Source organism: Haliotis asinina, chromosome 4 (assembly GCF_037392515.1).
Source record: "Haliotis asinina isolate JCU_RB_2024 chromosome 4, JCU_Hal_asi_v2, whole genome shotgun sequence".
Taxonomy (NCBI): domain Eukaryota; kingdom Metazoa; phylum Mollusca; class Gastropoda; order Lepetellida; family Haliotidae; genus Haliotis; species Haliotis asinina.
In genome coordinates, this window is record NC_090283.1 from 15,227,986 (window position 1) to 15,240,730 (window position 12,745).

Consider the following 12,745-nt stretch of genomic DNA (forward strand, 5'->3'; position numbering starts at 1 on the left):
CTGTGACAGAAGGACTGCCCAACGATATGGCGTGTTCCAGCTCTCTGTAACTGAAGGACTGCCCAACGATGTGGAGTGTTCCAGCTCTCTGTAACCGAAGGACTGCCCAACGATATGGCGTGTTCCAGCTCTCTGTAACCGGAGGACTGCCCAACGATATTGAGTGTTCCAGCTCTCTGTAACCGGAGGACTGCCCAACGATATGGAGTGTTCCAGCCCTTTGTAACCGAAGGACTGCCCAACGATATGGAGTGTTCCAGCTCTCTGTAACCGGAGGATTGCCCAACGATATGAAGTGTTCCAGCCCTTTGTAACCGAAGGACTGCCCAACGATATGGCGTGTTCCAGCTCTCTGTAACCAGAGGATTGCCCAACGATATGAAGTGTTCCAGCCCTTTGTAACCGAAGGACTGCCCAACGATATGGAGTGTTCCAAGTCTCTGTAACCGAAGGACTGCTCAACGATGTGGAGTGTTCCAACTCTCTGTGACAGAAGGACTGCCCAACGATATGGCGTGTTCCAGCTCTCTGTAACTGAAGGACTGCCCAACGATGTGGAGTGTTCCAGCTCTCTGTAACCGAAGGACTGCCCAACGATATGGCGTGTTCCAGCTCTCTGTAACCGAAGGACTGCCCAACGATATTGAGTGTTCCAGCTCTCTGTAACCGGAGGACTGCCCAACGATATGGAGTGTTCCAGCCCTTTGTAACCGAAGGACTGCCCAACGATATGGAGTGTTCCAGCTCTCTGTAACCGGAGGATTGCCCAACGATATGAAGTGTTCCAGCCCTTTGTAACCGAAGGACTGCCCAACGATATGGCGTGTTCCAGCTCTCTGTAACTGAAGGACTGCCCAACGATATGGAGTGTTTCAGCTCTCTGTTACCGAAGGACTGCCCAACGATATGGAGTGTTCCAGCTCTCTGTAACCGGAGGATTGCCCAACGATATGAAGTGTTCCAGCCCTTTGTAACCGAAGGACTGCCCAACGATATGGAGTGTTCCAAGTCTCTGTAACCGAAGGACTGCTCAACGATGTGGAGTGTTCCAACTCTCTGTGACAGAAGGACTGCCCAACGATATGGCGTGTTCCAGCTCTCTGTAACTGAAGGACTGCCCAACGATGTGGAGTGTTCCAGCTCTCTGTAACCGAAGGACTGCCCAACGATATGGCGTGTTCCAGCTCTCTGTAACCGAAGGACTGCCCAACGATATGGAGTGTTCCAGCTCTCTGTAACCGGAGGACTGCCCAACGATATGGAGTGTTCCAGCCCTTTGTAACCGAAGGACTGCCCAACGATATGGCGTGTTCCAGCTCCCTGTAACCAAAGGACTGCCCAACGATATGGAGTGTTCCAGCTCTCTGTAACCGGAGGATTGCCCAACGATATGAAGTGTTCCAGCCCTTTGTAACCGAAGGACTGCCCAACGATATGGCGTGTTCCAGCTCTCTGTAACCGGAGGATTGCCCAACGATATGAAGTGTTCCAGCCCTTTGTAACCGAAGGACTGCCCAACGATATGGAGTGTTCCAGCCCTTTGTAACCGAAGGACTGCCCAACGATATGGAGTGTTCCAGCTCTCTGTAACCGGAGGATTGCCCAACGATATGGCGTGTTCCAGCTCTCTGTAACTGAAGGACTGCCCAACGATGTGGAGTGTTCCAGCTCTCTGTAACCGAAGGACTGCCCAACGATATGGCGTGTTCCAGCTCTCTGTGACAGAAGGACTGCCCAACGATATGGAGTGTTCCAGCTCTCTGTAACCGAAGGACTGCCCAACGATATGGCGTGTTCCAGCTCCCTGTAACCAAAGGACTGCCCAACGATATGGAGTGTTCCAGCTCTCTGTAACCGAAGGACTGCCCAACGATATGGCGTGTTCCAGCTCTCTGTGACAGAAGGACTGCCCAACGATATGGAGTGTTCCAGCTCTCTGTAACCGAAGGACTGCCCAACGATATGGCGTGTTCCAGCTCCCTGTAACCAAAGGACTGCCCAACGATATGGAGTGTTCCAGCTCTCTGTAACCGGAGGATTGCCCAACGATATGAAGTGTTCCAGCCCTTTGTAACCGAAGGACTGCCCAACGATATGGCGTGTTCCAGCTCCCTGTAACCGAAGGACTGCCCAACGGTATGGAGTGTTCCAACTATCTGTGACAGAATGACTGCCCAACAGCCTGGAGTATTCAAACTATCTCTCTGACTGAGAGTATTCCAACTCTCTGTGACAGCCGAGTAGTCTGGAGTGTTCCAACTCTTTGACTGAAGGACTGTCCAGTACTTAATCTGCCCTCAAATACTCTGCCCTCATCAGCACCCTCGTAGGTTCCGCTCATACGCCTACCCTGAACTTGCACACTCCCCTTGATCGCTTCCTGTGAAATTTCAAGCTAGTATTTAGAAATTTCAAGAAAATAAAGAAAAGTAATTGCCAACTACACCTGCGAATTCATTCATGTGATTTTGTATCTCTTCACCTGGCAGTTAGCAACAAATAAATCATTTCACATTCAGCTGTTGTTCACGTTGACCCCGAACCGAACTCACTGTACAATAATATGGCACTCCGTCTTTTGTGGTTCGTGTCAATTTGAACTTTAATTTCAAAATACACAAATACTTCTGTAGAACCACAGTTAGGGGTTTGAAAGTAGACCAATGCGAAACCCTTTACACAGTGTTCAGTATTTTGCGAAGGGTTACGTTTGTTATTTCACGCTGCTCTAAGCAATATCACAGCTGTATGGCTTTTTATCTGTAAATACTGAAGTATGAACAGAACATTCCTCTTACTGACGTCAAGAAGATCTCTCTTCATAGACCGGTGAAGGTCCCGGGGTAGAATATGCCTTCAACAACCCATGCTTGCCACGAAAGGCGACTATGCTTGCCACGAAAGGCGACTAACGTAATCAGGTGGTCAGGCTGACTTGGTTGACACTTGTCATCGGTTCCCAATTGCGCAGATCGATGCTCATGTTCTTGGTCACTGGATTGTCTGGTCCAGACTCGACTATTTACAAACCGCCGTCATATAGCTGGAATAGTGCTGATTGCAGCGTAAAACTAAAGCCACTCGCTCACTCGCTCTTACTTCATAAACCGGCATGCGATGACATGCACCACGCACAACGTTTCTAACCAATCCCGTTATTTACAAACGCATATCGTGTCTTCATTTTACACCCTCTAAAACGAACCAAAGAGGACCCAAAATATGGCAGTTACGTGATGAGGTCTGGGAATCCTCCTTGTCAACATAATCTCATGGTGAGATATTGTGACTGAGAATGGTCTTACGCAAGTTTAAACGAATATTCGGCGGAAGACACAGGAATGAACTTCACACATTCTATAAATGTAGGGAATCGAACCCTTGTAGTCGATGTGACGGGTGAACGCTTTAACAGACAGGTAGGTAGATCGAATCGAGAGAAAGACAGATTCAAGACTTTACCATCTTCAAACACAAGAAAAGGACCTTTGGAGATGTGGGATAAATTTGTCTTCAGCGACCACTCTTGTGGGATGAGACAACCGACTTGATCGGGTTGATATGTGTCATCGAACTCCAAGTATACAGTTGTTGGTAGATGATGTAGGTAAGGGTTGGGTGGATACCACATGAAGGATCGCATGTTATGACTGTCAATACTGTTGGAGACCTTCAAAAGTTTGGTTATATTTCTGTTAATAGAGACCGTAAGTCACTCGAAGCGCTACTTACAACAAGCGTATATTCAAGAATTAATTTTGGTTATGAACTGCATGACCTCTAATAATGGTCTTACTAGCCGGACCAAGTGTCCAACTAAGCGTGTCTGATACTGGTGTTCACAATCGCAATGGGTGGCTAATTTGGTGATGGTTAGATTTCTTTATTCCTGCAAAGATTAGCGGTTCCTTACTGTAAATGGCAACCACGAGGTCACCCAAAAATGTATGCAACTTTATCACCGGAAGTATTAAACAGCTAAGGCCTCACAAAGTGGCTTGACCTGGTTACGGGTCCTACACTGTTAAGTGTTGACTTTTTAAAAAGCGAAACAATACCTTTACAGATACAAACTGACTATGGCGCCTTGTGCTTTGGTGTTTTTCAAAATGAACTACCTTTCCAAATTGTTATTTTCTTAATTCCTGAGTACACTTTCTTTTGTCGTAATTTTCAGTCTGGTTATGTCGGCACCGACAGTGTTAATGCTAAACAATCCATTCCATTGTGCAACAAACTTCAGATCATTTGAGTGGGTGAGTGGATGTGATTTTAAGGCGCATAAAAGTGAGTGATCGAGCGACTGAGTACATGTATATAGTTTACGCTGCGGGGGACACCAGAAATGGGCTTCACACTGTACCCCTTTTACGGACGAGCGAACGTTTAAACCAACAGGCTTCCTCACAACTTCGCTATAACAAATAGTCCAGCATTATCAAGTCGGGTTAGGGTAGAAATGGGCTTTACAGATTGTACCAGAGTGGCCAATCACGTGAGTGAGTGCGTTTAGCTTTACGCTATGCCGTTTTGGTCAATATTCCAGAAATATCAGCGCGAGCGACTCCAGAAATGGGCTTCTCACATTGTACCCACTGTGAGGAATCGAACCCGGGTTTTCGGTGTGACGGCTGAACGCGTGCACCCTTAAGCTACCCCACCGCCCATACTGGTGTTAAAGTAGCAATGCCAGCATACACACATCGCGTGAAGTAGGGCACTATGTTATAGCATCGACATCATCCTAAAATACAATCTTATCAAGGACGTGTTCACACCTTCACCATGTGTTTTTTCCCCTGTCCTCGGGGTGTGGAACTACTTTATCAAACTGACCAGTCACGTGACTCTTGCCGCGACCCTAATATATTACTTTTTGCTGATTCTGCTGAAGGCTTTGAGAAAATACAAGACATAAGGTATGTTTTCTGTGTAGTGTATATGTATTAATGTGAACATGTATAATGAATGACAATAGGAGGTAATTACGTGAATGAAGTGAATAAGTTACACACTGACTCACTATTACAGTCTGACTTGATACAGCTAGAATGACATAAAAAATACGTTAGCGTAGGACGTGATTACATGAGTAGGTTAAACACATTCTTGAATGTCGATCTAGCTGTATCAGGTCAGATTGTAATAGCGAGTGAGTATGGTTTTACGCCGCTTTTAATATATAACTAAAACTGTTCTAACAATATGACGGCGGGGAACAACCGAAATGATCCAGATTGCAAGGATACGTTCACCACGTTGTTGTACGCTGAAGTACAGTACGACGCTGAAAGGACATTTTTAAATCTGAGATTCCATCCCACAATCACTGGATCCTTGCACGTATAAGGGACGCTACTACGCATGGTCAGTGATAGACCACAGAATCCGAAATAAACTGAAATATACAAGTTAAGACCTGGCAAATTTGCAATTAAAATTGACGGGTTAAAATTTGGCATGACTTTTATTACCATATTGGTCTTTCCCGTTGTTTTGTGGAAATTGTTTAACGAAATATAGAGAAATATTCATATTTACAGTTGCAAAGTTAAACATGTCTGTTAATCTAATGGAAATTGTAAACGAAATGTCACTGAGTTCTGTAATCTAATTGGTTGAAAAACATGATCAAATGGTATACGATTCCCGGAAACCGCAAGACTATTCGCTGCTTACTGGCACGTAGAAACATCGCAAACAATTGTCTTGTTGTGTCATCGACAGTTGACGTATATTTGACTGACGCCATGGTTCCAAATGTATTCCAGATTTATGCTTCCAATACTCAAAAACACCCGGAAACTGGCCAAAACATGATGTTTATCTCCTAAAAAATGACCAGGACCTTTCGGTTGAGTGTCTATCATGAAATGGCTTGATAATAAAGATGTAAGTTTGACTTAGAGATGAAGTCGTAAGTTAAACCCCTCTCTGAATATTCCAAAGGAAAGCAAAGCGCATCGTCTCATAAGCCAAGAACAAAGAGCACTGTCTTGTAAGCCAAAGGCTTGGCAGTCGTCACAAACGCTTATGACGTAGTTTCTGTGAGGTCTTCGTGCAAAGAGTATGTGCCATTGTTAGTCATTGTTAGTTTCTACCTTAACCCCTTGGAGCATATCTGGGACATGATTGGTCAACAAAAAGATCCTCCTGTACAGAAGCTAGCCCAAAATGGAAGCTGTTTAACACGAAGGCCGACGTTAGACTGCCCCTTCAGAGAATCGGTTGACAGAGGGGCATGAGAACGAGCGTGCTGGCTGTCATACAGACGTTACACTCGGTATTGACCTTGCAAATGTAAGACACGCAGCATGACCTTTTGAATGTTCCCATTCACCAATAAATTCAGCATTCGGGTGGCCATACTTCTACAGACATGGTTTTATATGAAAAGCAGCGTTTGTTTAAAATGAGCATCATCATGAATTCAACGTGGATTCCAATCATTTTGTCGTTTACTATGAGTCAAGGATCATCATCAAGGTCAGGAGAACTATCGGTTTCCTGTCAGAGTATTAGTACAAGATGTGAACCTTGTTGTGGATTAACGCATTCAAACGCCGATGTTGTTTGGAGTGAGTTGAATTTTACGCCACAATCAGCAATATTCCAGCTATATGACATAATCGCGTCTGGATCAGATAATCTAGTGACCAACAGCACGAGCATCGATCTGCTCAACAGGGAACCCATGACGTGTGTCAACCAAGTCAGCGAGCCTGAACACCCGATCCCGTTATTCATCTCTTTGATAACTTCTTTGTGGCAAGCATGGACTGCCGAACACCTATTCTTCTCCGGATCTTCACGGGTCTGTTTGGAATCTAAGTGCTGTTACATATTTGTGTGCTTAGACAATTTGCAAGCCTCCACAGCGAAGGTGGATCACAAGTGCCCGCATGAAAATAAATACAAAACGAAAGAGGTAATTCCATAATCCAGAGCCCACTGTATGGTTATCACTATACCATTATCGCATGTTTGTGTATCTCTATCAAAAGAGTCAAAATACTTGGTGTTTGCTGAAAGGTCACCATACTCTGTCACATTCAAGAAACAGACGCAAAGGCAAGCCAATTGGAATCATGAAAAAGCGCAGAAACATATTGTTGACATAAGTAAATGCACTTTTGTCCCAGGACAGTATCATTTCTCCACGTCCTCCACATGTCTGTCATTAATAACATACAGCTTCACTTGGCTTTGAGTTTTGAAAACCTGACCAAACAGCCTATGAACAAGAGCAGTGTGACGTTCTTTGACATCTTCCTTAAGCGAGCATGTGGCATTGTTAGTCAAAATGTACAAAGTATAACCATCAAAAGGTTATTGGGTTATTGCTTCACCGATATGTACATATATTATTATCATTTTGGATCGGGGAAATTGGATTTTTAAAAGTTGAAGGCATCTCATCAGTGCAAAATTCTGGTTGATACTTTAAATCTCTCTATTTAGGTTTAGATATAAACCAGTATGGGTCACCTCTCTGTTTTATCCAGTACATGTTAGTAGTATTCCATGTATTTAGGCGGAGGAGTAGCCTAGTGGTTTAAGTGTTCACTCGTCACTCTGAATCCCCGGGTTCGATTCCCCACGTGAGTACAATATGTGAATTTCTGTGTCCCCCGTTGTGATATTGCTGGACTATTGCTAAAGGCGCTATAAAGCTAAACTCGCTTTACTGTTTTCTGTGATTACTTCTGATTACTACAAATGCTTTCATTTTTGATAAATTGTCCTGTATCTCTCAACAGACATGAAGGTCCTCGTGCTTGTCCTCGTCCTCAGTGTCAGCGCTGCCAGCGGAAATAACCTTCTTGATAGCATCAAGAGTTCCCTACAGACCATCGGCGGCGCGGTCAAACAGACCAGCCAGGACTTCGGTCCCTTTGCTGCAACTATTGGCAAAAATCTGCTTGGAACTGTAAAGAATGACACCGCCAAGATGCTCACCGGTACCCTGTCTGGTAAGGAAAACAAAGATCATTTAGTTTGTTCGTGAATGGGTACCCGGTAGGGTTGGATGGCAAATTGACTGTCAGTGTTCTTGGGTTTCACAAGTACACTGTGTTGTATACGTCTTTGGGAGTTGAGAATGAAAAGATAGGGCTGAGAATGAACATGCGCTGAGTGTTATGGAGGTTAGCTCAAAACATACATTGAGCATAAACCCAGGCACACATACGCGCGCGCACACACACACATGATGGTAACACTGTGACGTAATAATTGCAGTGATGATGATACTGAGATTAAATGAATATGATTATGGTGATGATGTTGTCGCTTGATGATGTTTTCTTGAATCTAAAATCGTACACAAAAACCTACAAATGAATAAAGAACGTATTTGTCCAGGTGACAATCCAAGTGTAAACACGTGTTTCCAAAGTGGGGATCGGCTACTTCGGTTATATTCTGTTATATTCCAGATCTGATTGGCAAGGCGTTTACATCACTGTTTCATCATCAAAGAGACACGCCGTAAGTGGAAGCCTCTCCCACCCCACCTACAAAAATAAATAAATAAATAAATAAAAATGAAAAAGACAAAATAATAAATAAAAAAAATAAAAAATACAAATATACAAAAAGAGGAAAAAAGTTGATATCGATTCGAGGTACAATCATGGCTACAGACAACTCGTTCCGGTCTGGCCTGTTCACGTGACGAGGTCGGAACCGTAGTGACCAATTCTGGCCAAGATTCTTAAAAGACTGCTTGAAATATTACTCCTTCACTTCCTTCAGTGCGATCATGACCCAAATAAAGACTCTGGAATCCAAGCTGAAGGACCTCCTCAAACTCGGCACCTCCCAGTTCTCTGACGTCATCGACGAGGTGTTCGGAGAGATCCAGACCATCCACACCCAGCTCAAGAACCTTCAGATTCACCCCGAGGATGCTCTCAAGAAGGTCGAGGCTCTTCTTGGTAGGTTTCATGTTTCTTCCAGGCGCAAGAGTGAAGTCTGAGCGTGACTAAATCGAGGAGGTGTGTGGCATGTGCGTGTGTATGTATGTATGCCAGCCTCAACTAATGCCAGTTTTATATTGCCAGGCGACTGAGATTCAGATTCTACATTCAGGGTGTTGATCCTTTACGAACACTCCGATTAGGGATTGGAACTCTCTTCTTACATCCATATCATGTGGAGATTGGGCATTTGTACATGAAGGAACAACTTACCATCAGACCTCCGATCAAAATATGAACTAAAAACATGTACACGATTCTTGAAACCCCACCTGTTGAGCAACGTCTTCAAGGAGTAGCAATCAATTGCCGAATATTTTGATTTATTGATTACCGTGAATATCTTAGTCAGACCTACATAACATTCGTAACTACTTGTCTCTTTCCGTGACCTACCAGAAGACTCGTACATTTCTCTACATTTCGCCACTATTGCTAAGAATAATGACAAACCAATGAAATCGCGCGTAGTAAAACGCATTTCAAAGCATGAAAATGGCGGAACCGTTGAACTTTGAAACTTCGCTAAACTATACCAAGGACAATTTAAACATAAAATTTTAGCTAAAGGATGAACAACTTTCAACACTGAAACATATTTGCAAAAGGAATGACGATATCGCTGTTTTGCCCACGGGATGTAGGATATTCTTAGAGCCACATTTGGAAATTCAGTGTTGTCTATCTTTGAGAAAGGTGCTAGACTGTTTTCATATCCATGCCCGTTTGCGCTAAGACAAGACCCAGTCGGAGACATGGCCACGAGAGGGGCACAAGACGGCATCCGGCTTCACGGAATGACACGAGTAGTTACGAATGACCCATAAAACTGTTCCACAGCTGAGCAGCCTTTATTTTACCACTAAACTTGCCAGGCAGGCTGACGAAACTTACTCGATAACGTTTTGTGATATGGCACGGTTGAATATCGTACCAAAAGCTTCTGTTTTCTGTGCAGACATGACAGATGAGGCAGTCTCATGAATAAAAGGGATGGTTTAATGAAGACTTAACCAGTTCCAAATAAACATCCTTTCACTTCCGATATGCCAGGTTCATATCAGATAACACATTTAATTATAATTATAATTTAAACGAATTTATCGTGTGTATGGCAGAAACCATTACATATAACGGTTTTGGTCTCCCGCGGCTCTTTCAATGATTTTAATGTAGATGACCTACTCGTTTCTGATCCCAGCCAAGCACACATTTTTGTCTAACGAGTTCCTGCAAGCTCTGGAGAGAGATACAACCAAAGTCGTGAAGTCGGTGTTCAATTTGAAGAAGCGTAGCGTCGTCACTGACAAGCTCAGGTCCTTGGGGAGCGCCATTGCAGCTGCCTTCAAGCCAGCTGTCGACACTGTTTCACAGGTTAGAGATTCGAAACGTTTTGCTACGTGCATTATCTGGGCCGGACTTAGCAATGTTCCAGCTGTATGGTGTCCGTCTGTTTATAATCGAGTCTTGACCAGACAATCCAGTGACTGATATCACGAGCATGGATCAACACCGCTGGGATAGGATGACATGTGTCAACCAAGTATGAGAGACTGATTACCCGATCCCTTTAGTCGCCTCAAACGGCAAGCATGTGCTACTGAAAACCAATCCTAACTTGGATCTTCAAGGGTTAGTACGGACGTCTATGAGCTCACACAGTGTACTGACTCCGAGCTGAAATACGTTTTCCGTAGTTCAGTTGAGAAAATGAAGTTGAGAAAATGAAGTTGGTGCCATTGCTTTGTTTTGATTTTGCCATTCCAAGTAGAAGTTCGTTTGCGTAACAGAACAGAAACGGAAGGAGGCGAGTACAATTCACGCCCATTGGGATTCCTCCTTGCTCGAGAACATTTGAGCCAAAGGTTGTCCTCAGAAAACGTTTTCAGATTTCGCCGAGAGTTTATTTCATGTACGGTGTGTTCGCAGATGGTTCACGGAGCAGGATCCGCTCTCAGTGTCGCGGCTAACGGTCTCCTCAGCGCTGCCAAGGACTCCATCTCCCAGCTCGGGGAAAAACTGAAGCCCCACGTCGTCGCTCTGTCATCCCAGATCGGCCAGCTCACCCAACACGGCACCACCGCCATGAACGCCATGAAGGACGCCATGACTGACATCTTCAGTAAGTTACTGCATGAAGGACGCCATGACTGACATCTTCAGTAAGTTACTGCATGAAGGACGCCATGACTAACATCTTCAGTAAGTTACTGCATGAAGGACGCCATGACTGACATCTTCAGTAAGTTACTGCATGAAGGACGCCATGACTGACATCTTTAGTAAGTCAATCTGTCGTGGAACAAGCCTAGTCGAACTCCGTTTTCAATCCTGCAGTGTACCGGTGAGAAGACTAGCTCCTGCCTTGGACGTTGATGAAGCGGCATAAAACTGAAGTCTCTCACTACAGTGACATGATGCCCAGTGACTCGGGTTAAAGAGTGATCATCCTGACGAATAATCATAATCGGATCGTGTTAGATACAGAACGTTTGTTGAAACGAATACCAACTCTTGCCTATCCTCAGAAACAATTTACGCGTTACCTTGACCCATCAAAAGACAACGTTATCAATTAGCGTTGCATTTAATTACCTTTCATAACCACCTTTGTCAGGAAATGTGGTTTTACGCCGTTTTTATTAACATTCACGGCCGGAGACACCCGAAATGGGCTTCATACATTGTACGCATGCTGGGAATCGTACCTGTGTATTCAGCGTGACGAGCGGATACGTTAGCCAGTAGGCTATACCATCCACTCACAGTCACGATGTATATTTGAGGTTATACACTAGAGAACATTCACCTCTATTGTTGATTCTTTATTACACTTTTACAGGCCAGACTATGCAAAACGTCAAGCCAGCCCTCAACAACATGGCCCAGACAGCTGCCAACGCCGGTCAAACCATTGTCAAACAGCTTGCTGGTTCCCAGTAGAGATCAAACCCATCACGGCAATAAACACAGTTGCAATAACGACCGTGTCTGTAAATTATTGCCACGTCAGGCCTTCAGGTGGTGCTTTGCTTGACGGCATTCCCTTAGACTTCATTCGTATAATCGACATAACTTCATTGGTCTGTGGTGAAAATAGAATTACTTTCTTGAATAATAGGAAGTTTTGGTTTTTATAAGTTGTTTTCCTTCGGTAATTACATAATGAAACAATATAGACCTCATCACAAATCTATAATTGTTTGATAATAACGTTACAAGTGGAATCGTGATAAATTCGAGTTTCGAAACGTTGATTACACAGCGTCAGTCTGAATGTTATGGAGTATTTACTGAAAATTACATGCACACACACACACACACACACACACACACACACACACACAAACACATACATACATACACACGCACACACCTTTGTCTCTTCGAAGTCTTTTCTAATCTTAATTTCATATCATATTTGGAAATGATAGTCATCAAACACAGGAAGAAAAGCCGATAACATGTTTGGAACATCTCTTGCACTTTTAACACTGCCTTTAATTACCAATTATTTCTTTTAGAAATCACTGGATGGTGTGGTCGAGATTTGTATATGTACAGATCGCTGTTGAATAGCAGGAATATTGAGGCTTTAAACAGCAAACATTACTGCAAACATTCTGTTACATCACTATCCTGTCAGAACTAGCTCATATGCCAAAATACAACTGGAGGAACATGAGTCAACACTGCTGGCAAACAAGGATAAGTTGGACCGGTGCAGAGAACGCGTTTATGAGAAGTAGGCGGTGCACGGCAAT

General features: G+C 43.9%; 2 protein-coding genes across 2 annotated transcripts in view; one reads left to right on the plus strand and one right to left on the minus strand.

Moving 5' to 3' along the window:
* LOC137281311 (thrombospondin-1-like) overlaps window positions 1-11,533 on the minus strand; it is a 152,261-nt gene extending 140,728 nt beyond the window's left edge. The window contains exon 1 of the mRNA XM_067812483.1: window positions 11,521-11,533. The gene's annotated coding sequence lies outside the window, so the exon portion shown is untranslated. The remainder of the gene's footprint in view (window positions 1-11,520) is intronic.
* LOC137280791 (uncharacterized) lies at window positions 7,763-11,924 on the plus strand. The gene is made up of 6 exons (XM_067811998.1): window positions 7,763-7,973; window positions 8,439-8,490; window positions 8,758-8,939; window positions 10,183-10,355; window positions 10,911-11,103; window positions 11,824-11,924. The coding sequence occupies exons 1-6, from the start codon at window positions 7,763-7,765 to the stop codon at window positions 11,922-11,924; spliced, it is 912 nt and encodes a 303-aa protein (XP_067668099.1).
* The last annotated feature ends 821 nt before the right edge of the window (window positions 11,925-12,745 follow it).

Excerpts from the sequence above, each read along its gene's own strand:
- LOC137280791 (XM_067811998.1), top strand. The coding sequence starts at position 7,763 with ATGAAGGTCCTCGTGCTTGTCCTCGTCCTCAGTGTCAGCGCTGCCAGC. Across the intron at positions 8,940-10,182 it reads GAAGGTCGAGGCTCTTCTTG|CCAAGCACACATTTTTGTCT; the intron begins GTAGGTTTCATG and ends TTCTGATCCCAG. Across the intron at positions 11,104-11,823 it reads CGCCATGACTGACATCTTCA|GCCAGACTATGCAAAACGTC; the intron begins GTAAGTTACTGC and ends ACACTTTTACAG.